A 15,500-nucleotide genomic window follows, 5' to 3' on the forward strand; every position below is an offset into this window, starting at 1 on the left:
GGAACTAGCATAGAGATACCCAGTAATAAGAGATAATCGATAAACGTATGTTTGAATCCTGCAAGAACATGGAAGAGAGAGGTTAAAACGAAGCCTATTACGCCTACAATGATGATGAGAACGTGGAAATTAAGGTAGTTAAAGTACCGAGTTTTAATAGAACGATCTAAAGACGTACCTGTGTTCTGATGGAAATTAATAGCGTACTGCAAAGGCTCTTATTTAGGATGTGTGTATAGTGAGATCTATACCCGCAAGGATTCTTTTTTTCTTTTTGAGATGTTAACAAGTGAAGTACACTTATGCAATTACTGAGTGGAAGCATTATCTATCCCAAGGCAATTCTATATTTATCCCGGCTCAATTCCATACTTTTTCCAGTTGACATAAATTACTAACAACAATGAATTTCCCTTCTTAATAGATCAACCATGGCTCACGAAAACGTTTGGTTCTCCCACCCAAGAAGATACGGTAAAGGTTCCCGTCAATGTCGTGTCTGTTCTTCCCACTCTGGTTTAATCAGAAAGTACGACTTAAACATCTGTCGTCAATGTTTCAGAGAAAGAGCTAACGACATCGGTTTCCACAAATACAGATAAATTTATTCATAATTCCTTAATTTTCATGTTTAAATAATCACATTTTAGAGTTATATATATGCACTATCATTTAAAGGATAATACGTTAAACTTATCTGTCTTATCACCTATATAGCTGACACTTTGACTGGGATTCGTTTCTGACATTATCTCTATTGAATGAGATGGATTGCCAAACGAACAAGCGTATCAACAGCTCATGTCGCCACCATCAGTAAACCAGCACCCATCAAGAATTCTGCCAACCACACAAAATCTGATGGATGACAGAGGCATCGCCAATTAACTATATCCCATATGGGCCCATCCATGATGAGTCGCTTTGTACGTACAGCTAATGAAAAATTTTGTCCCACTGTAGAAATGAAACTAGTTATATTAGGAAGGTCATCGCATCGATATAGTGAGAGGCTTATTCCATTTAAGGCAGTTAAATCGGTATAACACAGGTATATACGATATGGGTAAATCTAAGAAAAGATCTAGAGCTTCTAGGGCACGTTTGAATCCGTTATCAAACCAAAGAACCAACTCTGCTAAGGATGCAAACCTAATAACCAAAAAAATTCAGCCATTAATCACCCAATTACAAAGTACCATTGCAAATGATCGTAATATGGCAATCTCTTCAATTAGTGTTATGTGTGAAGATCCTCATATGAGGCATTTGTTAATGAAGGAGAAATTAATTCACATTATATTGAATAATTTATTAAATGATAATAATACCGACATTGTAATCGAAGCATTTGGTTTACTCAGAAACTTAACTATCGAAGAAGGTTATGATGTTGCTGTCCATTTATGGAGAAATGATATCTGGGCTCATTTAAAGGAAGGTTTCAATAAGATTAATCAATCTTTAGATGCTATGGGAAAGAATGAGAATGATGATAATAAAAAGGCCAGTAAACAATCGATTAGAATGTTATTTGATTATTCTGATAACCTAATTTCGTTACTAGTAGCATTAACAAACGATTCAGATGATATTCTGAACGAAATCTTAAAAGAGGACAAATTAAATGTCGTTTTTTCCACTATATTAAAATTCAATGAGTACGGTATGGATAAATTGACAACGAACTTACGTAACACAGTCCTTGATTTTTTCTACGACTTCAGTTCTGAGTCTATTGATTTCGTCGAGTTTGTTTTGAACAATGAAGCTTTAGTTCAATTAGTCAGCAGCTTATGCAGTTCAGAAATGAATAATGAATTAAGTCAAGTTTTAGTTTGTGGTATCAATTTACAATTTGCTGATGTTGACACCAATATTACTCTCGATTCATCAAAATGTAATGAGATTTTAACTCAAGTAACACAAGCCATAGGAAGAATCAATTTGCAAGATATGAAACAAAATTTAAACTTCGCAATTGACAATAGTGAAACTATCGATGCTTCGAGATTAAAGGACTACGCTAAGAAAAAACAAGCTGCTATGATGGAGCTTCAAGCGATTGAAACCGGTATCGACGTTTTAACTGGTATTTTTGAAATGATTGCATCTTTACAGATTAATGTAGATTTAGATTTAATGACTGTATTGAAGTCTAATTTACCAAATTTTCTGAATTCTCTATTAGCAGAGTTCCCTGATAGAATTTTAATTGCATGGAATAACTATTTGTGGTTATTTGTCAGTCTTGGGGGAGAAGAAATAACTTCACAAGACTTAAGCCTATTGTGGCAACATGTTGTGAATATTGATGATAAGAACGAAAATAGTATTAAATCAGGTAAATTGAGTGTGATGTGGGTGCTCCTAAAGATATGTGGGTTACGAGGTGATATTGAAACACTAACGAGGTTGCAAGTCTGGAACAACATACAATTTATAACTTCTGTCATTGACGAATTCAAGAAAACCGATGATATTGAAGTCAGACAAAAATGTTGCGGCTTATTAGCATGTGTAGCGTGTTACCAAGGGCAAGACGTAGAAATGAATCAAACGGTTGGTACATTTTTCTTGGAATGTCTCGTTTCTACGGAATTACAAGTTGACATTTTGGTCGATGTTACAAATTTTATCTTCGAAGTTTATTCGGATGCCGATTTCGATTATGATGAACCTGTGTTTATAAATGGTAATTTCCTAGCGGTATTGAAAGATAAAGTTGCACCAAATTTAAAAAATAGATTTAAGATGGTGGATAAGAATAAAGATCCTGAGGTAAAGTCGAGATGTACAGAGTGTTGTAATACATTAGATAGTTTTATTCATTACAAAAGTAATGAAAGATCATGAAAAATATAATTATATATCATACATACAGGTACATTGTATAATAAAAGATTTGAAAAAGATAAAAGAAAATGCTTATTTTGAATATTGTTTTGCCTGTAAAGCAATTTTCTTTTCATATTCAGCTTTATTTTTGGAAAATGCTCTCCAAGCAGGTTCTTGTGCGGGAGAATTTGGGTTAGGGGAGTCTAACAAGTCCTGAATACCTAGACAGATTTGTTTTAAGGTGATAGCGGGCCTCCAATCCTGATCTTCGTTCAAGATACTTAGACAGATTGTTCCACTAGGGTACACGTTTGGATGGTAGAACCCTGCTGGAAGTTTTACTTTTGGAGGTTTTGAGGGGTATTCATCTGGGTATTCTATAGTTAGTGGATATACACCTTCATGCCACAACGTACCTTCCTTCCCGGGGATACCTGCCTCCCATCTTTGTAAATTTAATGAACCATCTTGCTTCTTAGTTGGCTTGGCAAAAAAACCAAACGGATGATCTTTCCTCCATTTCTTTCTTTCTTCTTGCAAACGTTGTAAACAAAGACTGCTCATTATTGTCAATATTTATATTGTAGAGTGAAAAGTAGTTTTGATTTATCTTTTTCTGTTTAGTAATTGCCTATTTTGACACTATATCTCTACCTTAATGATGTTATGCATTACCGACTACTACTAATATTAAATCTCAATTTTTTTGAGACAACAAAAAAATTTGTATTTTTGACCGACTTTTACCCTGTTTCGACCGGACAGATAAGTTCAGTTTCCATTTTAGGTATTAATTACTTCAAGTGGACATGAAGGTCATTTTAGGAAATTTCCTCTGTTTCCCGGGTAATCTAACGGCGCTATCTTTTTTTTTTTTTTTTTTTTAGTTACTTGCATTTCGTTTCTGAAGCAGTTTCAAGATGGGTTCTGAAAGGTACAACCTTGTATTGCTCAGTATTACCGGCAGGTAGAAAGTTAGGTATCGTGATAACAGTGACATAATAATATTTATAGATATGTCTAAGGAAGAAGAAGAGTACGATGATTTAGATGATTTATTGAATGAAGACCCATCACAATTTGATCAGGAGCCTAATACGAATGGTGATGATGCGGTTAAGAATCTAGAAAACAGTTTCAATAATTTAATGAGTCAAGATACCACAAAAGGAGACAGTGGGGAGACGGTCAAGAATCTTCAGAGTTTGTTACATTACTTAGGTGGTGAAGCAAAATCAGACCATATAAACGAGCCTGGCTTCAACAACGTGATCTCGAGCACGTTGGATAGATTGAAGAAAAATGGTGGTAAGATTGATGCAAGTTTAAATAATGAAGAGTCAAATTCGGATGATATGTTGTCTAATCTGTTCAGCCAAATGCTGGACGGAAATTTGGGTGATGACGAAAATATGGATAGTGCCATCTTAACTATATTGAATCAAATGTCTTCTAAAGAGGTATTATATCAACCTATGAAGGAGATGCAAACCGATTTTATTGAATGGTTTGAAAGAAATGAAGGTAAGGATGAATATAAGGACTCAATGCCCGTTTACAAGAAACAGTTTGATTTAGTCGAACAACTAGTGCATATTTATGAAATAGATGATTACAATAATGAAACGTATAGAGATCAAATAACGGAACTTTTGGATAACCTAGAACAATTGGGTGACTCTCCAGTAAGTAAGGGATTCAATAATTCTGGAACCAATTCTGATGGTATAGATGAGTTAACAAAAATTCTGGGAAGTAACGGTAATGATAAAGAAGGCTTACCTGATTTGGATAAAGAATTAGAGGATACATGTAAGCAACAATAGCGAAATAGATAAAAAAAAGTTCTGTTTTGACCTTTATTTCTTCGCGGCCCCAAATTATTTATATATATAATTACATTACAGCTTCATTTCTCTCTTTAATCTTGCTTCTACAGCATCAATAAATTCATCTGTGTTAACATAATCAGATCTATTATTCTTACCAGATGCTAAAGCTAAATCCTTAGTCATGATACCATCTTCTTGCACGCTGTCTAGGGTGGCGGCTTCTAATTTATTGGCAAAAGCGATGACATCCTTTGTACCGTCAAGTTCACCTCTCTTGGCCAACCCTCTTGACCAAGCAAAGATGGAAGCAATTGAATTGGTTGAAGTCTCTTCTCCCATTTGATGTCTTCTGAAATGTCTGGTTACTGTGCCATGGGCGGCTTCACTTTCAAAAGTCTTGCCGTCTGGACTGACAAGTATCGAGGTCATTAGACCGAGTGAACCAAACCCTTGTGCTACAATATCGGATTGAACATCACCGTCATAATTTTTCAAAGCCATGATAAATCCACCCTTAGATTTTATCATTTGTGCCACCATATCATCTATTAATCTGTGTTCGTATGTGATACCTAATTGTTCGAATTTTGCTTTATATTGACCATTGTAAATTTGTTGGAAAATATCTTTGAATCTACCATCATATTTTTTCAATATTGTATTCTTAGTAGCCAAAAATAGATTTAATTTCTTGTTTAAGGCCACTTGGAATGAAGAATGTGCAAATCCTTCGATAGATTCGTCAGTATTGTACATTGCCATGCCTACACCCCCACCATTATAATTAAACACGTCTAGGGTCTTTGCTGGAGAACCGCCATCCGGAGTATAAACAAGTTGTAACTTTCCTGGTCCTGGGATGACAAGATCGGTAGCTTTGTATTGATCACCGTGAGCGTGTCTACCAATGATGATTGGTTTTTCCCAACCACCAACCAATCTTGGTATTCTTGGTATAACGATCGGTTCTCTAAAGACTGTACCACCCAATATGTTTCTTATCGTACCATTTGGAGATTTCCACATTTTCTTCAAATTAAATTCTTTAACCCTTGCCTCATCTGGAGTTATAGTAGCACATTTGATACCGACACCGTATTTCTTAGTAGCGTTTGCTGCATCCACGGTAACTTGATCATTGGTAGCATCACGATTTGTGATTGATAGATCGTAGTATTTTAAATCTAAGTCCAAGTAAGGTAAAACCAATTTTGATTTAATTTTATCCCAAATGATTCTAGTCATCTCATCACCGTCCATTTCCACGACGGGAGATTTGACTTTTATCTTTGACAGTAACCTTGTAGTGGAGAAACATCTTCTTGAAAGCATCATATTGAAGCGGTTATAGTGGTGGAGGACAACTTCTTTGTCTCAATGTCAACTAATACCCTGGGGCTTCTCTATCCATTATATATGTAAACCGTCCCTACGACAGTCCGAAATGTCGGCGTTCCCGGCCGGATACAAAACAAAGCATCTTAATGACCAAAACAATAAGCTTAGATAAGATTAGATTATGTATTGATATCAGTCGAGTGTGGGATGCCCAAAGTTCCAATGGGTTTAAAAAAAGTGTTGATGTGTGACGTACTGATTGCATTACTTGTTGTTTATAGTATCTTTATTTATATATATATATATGTGAGCATATACACGCATGGGGGTGCGCATAAATGAATATGCCAAGAATAGTTTTATACAAGATTGCCTGTCAGTACTGTTGAGCTAAAAGGATCTTGCAATTTTACTTTTACCTAAAAAAATTATGTTTTCTTTGTCTTATATCTTAATTGGTACATAGAAGTTCAACAACCTCTGTCAACGAAACAAAACTACAAACCTCGTAGTAAATTTATCAAATATAATCTGGATGAAATGATGACTTAACGAATAGTTGCTGAACTCTTTAGCAATTTGAATGTCGATTAAATTGAGTAGATCTGTCCAACCACGTCACGTGATATAAAAATAGAATTTTATACTCTGTAAAGCATAATTGAGATTTAATTGGTTTAACGGAGAACATACCGCAGAGATAATAACAGAAGAGAATCCTCCGCCAATATCGATTTATATAAAACAAAGAAGAGAAGCGGGAGAATCTTTTCAAGTAATCAAATATATAATATCAAAGTTAGCGTAGATTCATTAGACTCGGGTGTTCTGTTCAAGATGGCGATTATTGCTCCGATAACAGGCACATTAAAGAAGAGAATTATTACAGATATCGTAATTGGTTTCAGTCTGGGAGGGGCTCTTGCATCATACTGGTGGTGGGGGTTCCACAAAAGGATAATAAACAAACGTGAAGACTATTACTCTCAACTAGCTACCTTGAAGGAACAGCAAGAACAAGAATAGACTCAGTTTTGGAAGTCGATTTTTCTCTCTCTATATATTAATATCTGGTATATTTATGTATTTTGTTCTGTGTAAATAGTAATCGAAGGTGAAAAGGACAAAAAAACAACCAACAGCACAACTTAATAACAATCGATCTCATCGTGTAGGAACGATATATACTAATGCGCACGTGGCTTAGTCCTGCATTGTTGAATAGACATAGGAAGTCAAATGCCCTGAAGATTCAACGCCTGTTGGCAGTTTTACAGATTGATTCAAAAGATGTCAATTGCCATAGACTCACGCCGTATTTGTATCCCGCCCATGTACAAGACAAGTTCGATGGTTTGATTAGACTGTCCTCTACTTTAATGAATCTGCAAATATTGCAGCAAAATATGTCATTCTATAGAAGATCCCCGACTGATATAAACAATTTTGATTTCAATTGTTTCGATAAATCAGCTAAAAATTCCAGATATTCGTTGCTTCAAAATGGAAACCTCGATGGAAAACAGATTATTAAACAATTCCTAACCAAGAATAATCTATCAAACTTGGCAAATCTGCCAATACCGTCGAATAAATTACCCACTTCAATTAGATTTAAATTTAATCGTGACTCGTTGCTCATGATTTGTGGTCACCTGATCATGTGCAATTACCCGGACACTCACTTTATGTCAAAAATTATGAAAGGGTGAAACTCTACTATATATGAGGATTAAACCTATTATTAAGTGACACACGTAGTACAGACAGTTACATAAAATAACACAAGTCTAGTCTACAAACCACCAATGAGTTTATATTACAGTTTGATTTTTGCTATCTTAGTATTTGAAGTTGTTCTATTTGCAATTTTGGCACTACCAATACCAACTAAGTATCGTAAGCCTATTACATTGGTATTAATTAAGCCGTTCCAGAACTCCACAATACAAATATCCATCAAATGTATACTGGGCTTCATTGCTTTACTCTTTGTAGATGCTATAAACAAGGTCTACAACATCAATTTAGAATTGAACAGCGAATTGAATCCAAATAGTGAAAAGATCGAAATTTTATCTCGAAAATTTCTACAACAACGTAACTTATATTTAACTGGTATAACATTATTCTTAACTTTTGTCGTAATGAGAACTTTTGGGTTGGTTCACGAATTGTTAAGATTAAAGGAAATTTACAGAAGTGATGAACCAAAGAAACAAATTAACGTAAAATTGACAAAGGACGAATTATTGAAAGAAATGGAATTGAAGGATAAAGAAATTAAACGCTTGAAGGAAAAAGCAGCCTCTTTATCAAATGAATTGTGAATATTTTTCTTGACCACACGTCCTTTTCATCGTCTTTAAATACTTCCGTTTTATTTACTTAAATATTTCAAAATCTATATATATAATCGGATCTTCCTTTTCTTCATTCAAGTTTAAATTATTGATCTCATCATATTCCCTTATCGTTAAGTTAAAAATCTTGATAAATGTCACGATATTGCTCATTTCTCTTGCATTCGTCTGTTTTTCCCTGTGAACAATATCTTTATATCTTGACAAGTCACCAAATATTGAGAGATTCAATTTTAGTAGCCCTTCATCGTTAGGTATACTAGGCAATACCCTATCTGAGGTAGGTTTCTTTCTTTTCCAGACGTCATTCCAATGTTGAATATTATTGACTCTCAATGGTAGAAACATGACTTTAAAACCAAATTTATCCTTCTCTCGTACACCTGTAATCATCTGCTCTACTGCAGGAATCATGCCATTCTCATCAACTGACTCCTCAATGTCGAGAGGTCCGAATACATTCTGGATATCCACTATATTCTTCGATGTATCTTTACCTCCATGTAGTTTACCAAAGATAAACTTTCTATTACCATTAAAAAATAAAACAGAATCCATTGGAGAATTGTTGAACTCACTTTTATCAATTTTCAAAAGCTCAAATAGAAGCAGCTTCTCCAGAAGCCTCATTTTCAAATTTTCGTTATGCATTATTTGACGTATCTTAAATACAACCAATTTGATAAATATTATTGTAATTAAATTATTCGATACATCTAACGTTAGTTGATACCATATTGAATCATTTAGGAAGAATTCAACTATTTTGTAGCGGTTCTCTACGTTGATTTCTTCCCAAATATTAAATATTGAAATTAAAGATATCAATTGACAGTTGATATTCAATGTCTTGATCAAATTAATGTGGCCCAAAGTCCATCTATCCCAATTTATAAAATGTATCCCATTTTGTAACATAGTCCTGAGAAGCTTATCATAAACAAAATTTGCAATCTTGAAATCATAAGCTACTATTTTTCTCTGAAAGTAGTTTAACTGTAGATTGTCATGAATCATTAAAAGTGGAGTTATATTTTGCGGGAACAATTGAGTTAATTTGTTCAATATTTGCCAAAGTTTTATAGTTTGACTGGCTTTAAGTAAAAAACTGTCATATTTGTCTGGTGTTAGAATATTTTGGTTTTCAATATCTGGCATCTTATCATTATAAGAGTTTGAATTATTTAATGAGCTTGAACTTTTCAAGAATTTTTGTATCTTAGGAATATCACATTTCAATGACTGAATCATTGTTAAAGTTGTTAGAAATTTCAATGCTGGGAAGTCATAGACGCTTGAGCCTGATCTTTCAGTTAGTGTTAATGCTAAATAAAGGTAGTGAAAATAGAAAGACTGATAAATTGATTCATTTTTTAAATACGATATGATGATCTTGAAAAATTTATTATCTTTAGTTTCAACTATCTTGGGAGTTCTATTGGAAAATTTTGTAACTTGGAAATGGTGAGTCTTCCACGGCAATGATGTTTCAATATTTTCTTCCACACTAAAGTTGATTCTTTGTGATGCTAATGAAATCAATAGTTGAATATCAAATTTTAAATCTGTGGACAAATAGATAAATGAATATGCATTTAATTTTCCCAAAAAGGATCTTATAATCAAATTATATTTACTATAATGCTGATAATTTGATTTGTCTCTTTTCATTTTTTTAGAGTTTAGTATTAATTTATTTGTTATGAAATGAAGTGTCATTAAAAGGTTATTGGAATATTTTTCATAAATGGTTTTATCAAACGAATGGCTATCATTGATCAAGATGGTCATAATCCTGCTTATGCATTCGAGAATAATGACAATTAGGTTAGGGCCACATGCAGAATTGGATGCAAAACGTTGTTCCTTTGTTGGACCAATATCGTTGTTAAGAAAATTTAGCAAAGTGATCCACCAATGGCTTAATACGTTGACGACATCGGAATGAGACGACGGTGTGTAATGATTAGATCGTAAAAATGATAATAAATGAGTTTTAATGAAACGTGAGATTCGGTCGTTACCATTAATCACAAGATTTCTGTCATTTATCATGGTAGTGAATTCATTTAATGAGTGGTATAACTTTGCCTCTCGGTTAAGATCAAATTCTGGTTCAGTATTGGGACTAGCTATTATTTCCACGGGATCAGAAGCAAAGTTGGCATTAAGCAACCCCAGGCTATTTTTAGCAAATGCCCTGAACGATTCCATGTGTGGAGGAGATACTCTTCTATAGAAATTAAAGAAATAACAGAAGGATGGAATTCTAGTTATAATGATAGCATGGGAAGAGGATCCAAATCAACTATAAACAAATGGAAATTAGCAAATGTCCACCAAGAATGATGATGGGCCGATGAAACTAATAGCCTTAAAAAAAGTCTTGGCAAAAATGAACAAACTTCGTAAAAAACCGATCCTATTGTTATGTAATGAAAATTGGTCTCGAAGGGTGTTACCCGGGGCCGGCATTTGTGTCAATTACAAGTATTGAGAACAACTTTTACAAGCCGTCGGCGGCATCGATGGCCATATCTGGACATCTACTAGCTCAATAGATTCCATTGCTGTTGTTGGGTTGGGAAACAGCCGGTGGAAAGCAGAAGTAAACTGCAATAGTCCCTCTAACGAGCATGATCCTCGAGGAAAAAAAAAAGAGAAGAAGCACAAACGGGCAATATGTCAACTGATGCTACGCCTAATGCAGCTTCTAGTACATCCTGTTAATCTATCAACATCATTGTTGGCTAAATGATGCACGTGAATATCACATGATCATAAATCACTCGACACGCTCGCCATTTTTTTTTCGTGGATTTTTTTTCTTTTTGGCAGAAAAATGCATTTTTAAGATTGCGTAGATACAAGAAAGAGTACAAGAAGAGTATTTAACAGTAGAAGAACATCTATTATAAAGAAGAGACAACTTATTACAACTTATTTTGCTGGCGACACGGTTGAACTAATCTAGACAGATAGTATTTTGATATCGTTAGTGGACTTATAGAGTATTCGGTTTCCTCGTATACGTGTGCTTTCTTACCTTCGAATAATAATAAATGTCTGTTGAACCGCCAACTAAGAAGCTTAAGTTGAACTTAAGTGACCCAAATGAACCACTCACACAAAGAGACGTGATTTCTTTCCAGAAGGAGGCCCTTTTCAGGTTACTCAACGATAAGAGAAATAATTTAAACGTCATTAATGAACAGTACGAAATTACAAATAAGAAATTTCTTGAAATATCTTCAAAATTTTCCAACTTATTAAGCCTAGTACTGACATTAGCAAAATCTTTAGAAATTGTAGTCAAAGATAATGATGATGATATGAAGATTATTGATGAGGTTCTGAATAGTGATGAGGATAAAGTGGTCGAGTTGACTGATAAATTACTTTCCATCTTTACGAAATATTCATCTAATAGCGGCAATGTCAATGCGGAAAACAATAGTTTCAATAACTTTAGTAGCAATCTAAAATCTCTACAAAAGGATAAGCTTCATTTACTGAAGCAAAATGAAAAATTAATAGATGAGTTAAATTCAATAAAGTCATATTATCAAAATTTGGTCAAGAAATATGATCGAGAAGACTCTCAGACAATAAAGAGAGTGTTCAAGAAGGATCTGGAAACGGAACAAGATGCTAAAGAAGAGACTACTAGCGATACACAGGAACCTGTTAAAACAGAGGAGCAAATCGATACAGTGGAAAAATCAAATGGCGTTAATGAAGTCGAAGAGGATTCAAGCCAAAATGACGACGTAATTATGGGATATGAATTAAAAACAAAAGATTTACAAGATCAAATTAATAACTTAAAATTAATGGTGGATGAAATGGAAAAATTCAAAAAAATGAATGAGGAAAAGATTATTTCATTAGAAACACAATTATCTAATGAGAATTTAAATAATCATAATTCTAATGAAAAAGACCCTGTTCTCTTAGAAAAATTGAGCCTAGTAACGAAGGAAAATCATGAATTAAAAGAAGTCAATGATTCATTCTTAATCAAATTTCAAACTTTATCATCTGAAAGAGAAATCTTTAACAACAGATTAACGGAGGAATTCAATAAAAATTTCGAGAATTTGAAAAAGCAAAATTACGTTTTGGAGAAAGATTTAGTTAGAATTAGAACTGCAAGAGACGAACTTCTAAGCAAAATTGCTGTACTGGAATCGGAAACCAAACAATCAATAATCTTGGAGGATCTTAAAAGATTAATTGACATTTCAAATGAGCAACTAGAAAAGATTCAATCAAGATCTCAAACCTCCGTTGAACCAAATCAAGATGCACTATTGAGGGAAATTTATGAGATGGAAAAAGGTATAAAAGAATTGACTCAATTAAATAACAAAAAATATGCTGAATTAATAAATTATGAATCAGTAATATCCAAATTGACCATTGAAAAGACGAAAGCAGACCAAAAATATTTTGCAGCTATGAGATCAAAAGATTCAATCTTAATTGAAAATAAGAACTATGCAAAGACATTGGCCAAATCAAATGAACTTATTTTAAATCTAAAAGATAATGAAAAATTGTTATTAAGTAAAATTGAAAACTTACAAAAGCAATTGGCATTATCTCAAAATAACGAAAAAAGATTAATTGATTCCAATAAATCTGAATCCCTAAAATTAATCGAATTGAATTCTCAAATTAATAAGATAAATAAGACAAGGACGACATTAAGTTCCGAGAATTTGAAATTGGTTAATGATCTTAACAAATTAAAGACACTTAATAATGACCTTTCCATTACAATCAAATCCAACGAATCACGGCTTAAAAGCTTAACTGAAAAATGTGATCATTTACAAGATGTCCTACTATCTAAAAAGAAGGCAAATAACCTTCCCTTGAACGATGATGATCATCAAGAATTGGAAAATTTCCGTCAACTGGTATATTGTTCATTATGTTCCAAAAATTGGAAAAACATGGCTATCAAGACTTGTGGTCACATCTTTTGTGAGGATTGCTGTAAAGAGAGACTGGCTGCAAGGATGAGAAAGTGCCCAACTTGTAATAATCCATTTAGTTCTAACGATCTCTTTTCAATACATTTGTGATACACGGGGTCTGTATTTCTAGTATCACTGTCATCAAGTATATATAAATATACAAATATAGATAAAAATTGTAATTATTATTTCATGATCAACTAATAACAGTCGTCATTGCAGATGATGCCTAAAACCCTAAGTGTTTAACTTATTTTTTGTTTCCGGGTTAATTATATCTGTTTTGACGCATCTAGTTTTTTTCAATTTTTTTTGTCAACTTTTTTTCAGTATATAAAATAGTCAAACTTGTTAAACTCTTGAAGAACGCTCGATGTTACAATGGGCTCAAGCTGAATAGTGTTTTGCCTATCAATACATGGTTCCCTTATATGGAGCACTGCATTTGTGAGGTCACAAATACTTGATATGGTAATGCGAATTTGTCGATATTAAGATAAAATAAAATTATAATGATGATAACTTTATATTTTTTGCTGATCTATTGAGAACAGAAATTGCCTGCTAGGCGATTTTTTAAGATATTATCGTTCATTGAGCATCGTGATTTGATATCGTTTTGGTATCAGATTTCTATGCTTCAATTTACATTTAGATAATTTGTCTTTTAATGTGATGAGTGGTCAGTTCCTTTTTGTCATAGTTACACTGATTTTTATTTTATCTACTTCTTATTCTTGAACCACGCACTGTATCTTATGTATCGTATCGTAAATGAGAGTCGAATTATATTTCATTTAAAATCACGAGGGGGGACCACTAATATATTTTATGGATTGTTACCCAAATGCGTTAAAGGACAACATTAAATGAAACTTTGTTAAATTTTCTTACTGATATATAACTGCTTATTTATTAGATACAAAATAAATTAGTAATAGTGTTTTCTAATTTAAGATAACTTAAGCTTCATCTTCGACGACAACGGTTTGTAAACCCTTGGCAGAAGCAACGAAGACTGGTTCAACGTAAGAAAATAATGGGTTCTTGGCGTCTTCTTCTTCATTTCTCTTTCTGGAGATTCTTAATCTCATTCTGTATTCAACACCCTTGATACCTCTCTTCCAGATAGCTTGGTTTAATTCTGGAGCTAAACGGACATCTTCAGTACCCATGTGTAATTTGGCGAACTTCTTGATTTCCTTGACAGCCTTTGGAGCTCTCTTCTTGAAACTAACACCGTGTAACTGATTTTAAAAGTAATATTAAAATATGTTAGTAAAATGCAATTTTATTAAATTAGTTATTCTCTAACAGAAAAGGAATCTTCCTCGAGCACCTGGAATGTATCACTAGCCCATATTAATAATTGAATTCTCCACACACATTATACCACTACTTATGCAATCAATAATCTTCATTATACGTATATTGTTTCGCATAACGGTTATCTAATCATAGTAATCAAAATCACATTAACGGATTCCTTTTTCCATTTTCTTTTATCAAATTAATTCTTAACATACTCTCTTGTGTAAGTTGATGGTGTATTCACGAGTAACAACGTCTTTTAAACCGGCCATTTTCTAGTTCTTCTGTATCTAATGCTATATCTATTCTATTACAGACACTTGACTTGCAATTTAAATTTGAATATTTTTAACCAATACTACCAACAATGAAACTTGCAGGAAGCCAAACCACACAAGAGTCCCTCCCATCCCAACGACGTTCATTCGGCGGACCCGAGAGAATTGGCTGGGTGGAATGAAACTGTTTCTGGTGAGAGCTTAGCGAGAGCTGGGCAGAGCTAGGCAGGGCCATTTCCCTTACTGTATCCTCCAGGAGCGGTGCAAAAGGCTGGCGTCACAGGCAGGGCAGGCAGTGTGATAGTGAGAGAATAGTAATTGGCAGCGCGGATTCCTCTGGTTGGGATTCGTGAAGAAACTCGGTAGATTCTCACCAGCCGGGGACCATTGATACGACCGACGCACAAAGTGGAATCTGAATTTTTCAACTAGAAATCCAAAAAAAAACAGCAAATTTAATTCTGGGTGTCGGGATGCTAAAAGTGTTCGGATGGAAAAAAAGACCAAAAACAGTCAAACGAAAAGTTGTCGCTCTTCGGGTTTTCTTGAGTTTCT

General features: G+C 33.8%; 11 protein-coding genes across 11 annotated transcripts; 7 read left to right on the top strand and 4 right to left on the bottom strand.

Moving 5' to 3' along the window:
• Positions 1–431: 431 nt before the first annotated feature.
• On the top strand, positions 432–602 carry RPS29B (40S ribosomal protein uS14; the record flags this gene model as incomplete). The annotated part of the gene is made up of 1 exon (XM_003958440.1): positions 432–602. The coding sequence occupies one exon, from the start codon at positions 432–434 to the stop codon at positions 600–602; it is 171 nt and encodes a 56-aa protein (XP_003958489.1).
• Positions 603–1,062: 460 nt separating this feature from the next.
• SYO1 (Syo1p) lies at positions 1,063–2,856 on the top strand (the record flags this gene model as incomplete). Its single annotated transcript, XM_003958441.1, has 1 exon — positions 1,063–2,856. The coding sequence occupies one exon, from the start codon at positions 1,063–1,065 to the stop codon at positions 2,854–2,856; it is 1,794 nt and encodes a 597-aa protein (XP_003958490.1).
• Positions 2,857–2,928: 72 nt separating this feature from the next.
• Positions 2,929–3,402, bottom strand: UBC9 (E2 SUMO-conjugating protein UBC9; the record flags this gene model as incomplete). The annotated part of the gene is made up of 1 exon (XM_003958442.1): positions 2,929–3,402. One exon carries the CDS (start codon positions 3,400–3,402, stop codon positions 2,929–2,931), a length of 474 nt encoding a protein of 157 aa, XP_003958491.1.
• Positions 3,403–3,854: 452 nt separating this feature from the next.
• Positions 3,855–4,664, top strand: PEX19 (Pex19p; the record flags this gene model as incomplete). The annotated part of the gene is made up of 1 exon (XM_003958443.1): positions 3,855–4,664. One exon carries the CDS (start codon positions 3,855–3,857, stop codon positions 4,662–4,664), a length of 810 nt encoding a protein of 269 aa, XP_003958492.1.
• Positions 4,665–4,739: 75 nt separating this feature from the next.
• On the bottom strand, positions 4,740–6,005 carry IDP1 (isocitrate dehydrogenase (NADP(+)) IDP1; the record flags this gene model as incomplete). Its single annotated transcript, XM_003958444.1, has 1 exon — positions 4,740–6,005. One exon carries the CDS (start codon positions 6,003–6,005, stop codon positions 4,740–4,742), a length of 1,266 nt encoding a protein of 421 aa, XP_003958493.1.
• An 840-nt stretch (positions 6,006–6,845) lies between these two features.
• COX9 (cytochrome c oxidase subunit VIIa) lies at positions 6,846–7,034 on the top strand (the record flags this gene model as incomplete). Its single annotated transcript, XM_003958445.1, has 1 exon — positions 6,846–7,034. One exon carries the CDS (start codon positions 6,846–6,848, stop codon positions 7,032–7,034), a length of 189 nt encoding a protein of 62 aa, XP_003958494.1.
• Positions 7,035–7,198: 164 nt separating this feature from the next.
• On the top strand, positions 7,199–7,720 carry KAFR0G03280 (uncharacterized protein; the record flags this gene model as incomplete). The annotated part of the gene is made up of 1 exon (XM_003958446.1): positions 7,199–7,720. One exon carries the CDS (start codon positions 7,199–7,201, stop codon positions 7,718–7,720), a length of 522 nt encoding a protein of 173 aa, XP_003958495.1.
• Positions 7,721–7,816: 96 nt separating this feature from the next.
• YET3 (Yet3p) lies at positions 7,817–8,338 on the top strand (the record flags this gene model as incomplete). The annotated part of the gene is made up of 1 exon (XM_003958447.1): positions 7,817–8,338. One exon carries the CDS (start codon positions 7,817–7,819, stop codon positions 8,336–8,338), a length of 522 nt encoding a protein of 173 aa, XP_003958496.1.
• A 54-nt stretch (positions 8,339–8,392) lies between these two features.
• On the bottom strand, positions 8,393–10,426 carry AHK1 (Ahk1p; the record flags this gene model as incomplete). Its single annotated transcript, XM_003958448.1, has 1 exon — positions 8,393–10,426. The coding sequence occupies one exon, from the start codon at positions 10,424–10,426 to the stop codon at positions 8,393–8,395; it is 2,034 nt and encodes a 677-aa protein (XP_003958497.1).
• Positions 10,427–11,433: 1,007 nt separating this feature from the next.
• Positions 11,434–13,464, top strand: BRE1 (E3 ubiquitin-protein ligase BRE1; the record flags this gene model as incomplete). The annotated part of the gene is made up of 1 exon (XM_003958449.1): positions 11,434–13,464. One exon carries the CDS (start codon positions 11,434–11,436, stop codon positions 13,462–13,464), a length of 2,031 nt encoding a protein of 676 aa, XP_003958498.1.
• An 854-nt stretch (positions 13,465–14,318) lies between these two features.
• RPL31A (60S ribosomal protein eL31) lies at positions 14,319–14,939 on the bottom strand (the record flags this gene model as incomplete). The annotated part of the gene is made up of 2 exons (XM_003958450.1): positions 14,319–14,603; positions 14,883–14,939. 2 exons carry the CDS (start codon positions 14,937–14,939, stop codon positions 14,319–14,321), a joined length of 342 nt encoding a protein of 113 aa, XP_003958499.1.
• Positions 14,940–15,500: the final 561 nt, after the last annotated feature.

The sequence above is a fragment of the Kazachstania africana genome, chromosome 7 (genome assembly GCF_000304475.1).
Source record: "Kazachstania africana CBS 2517 chromosome 7, complete genome".
NCBI lineage: Eukaryota > Fungi > Ascomycota > Saccharomycetes > Saccharomycetales > Saccharomycetaceae > Kazachstania > Kazachstania africana.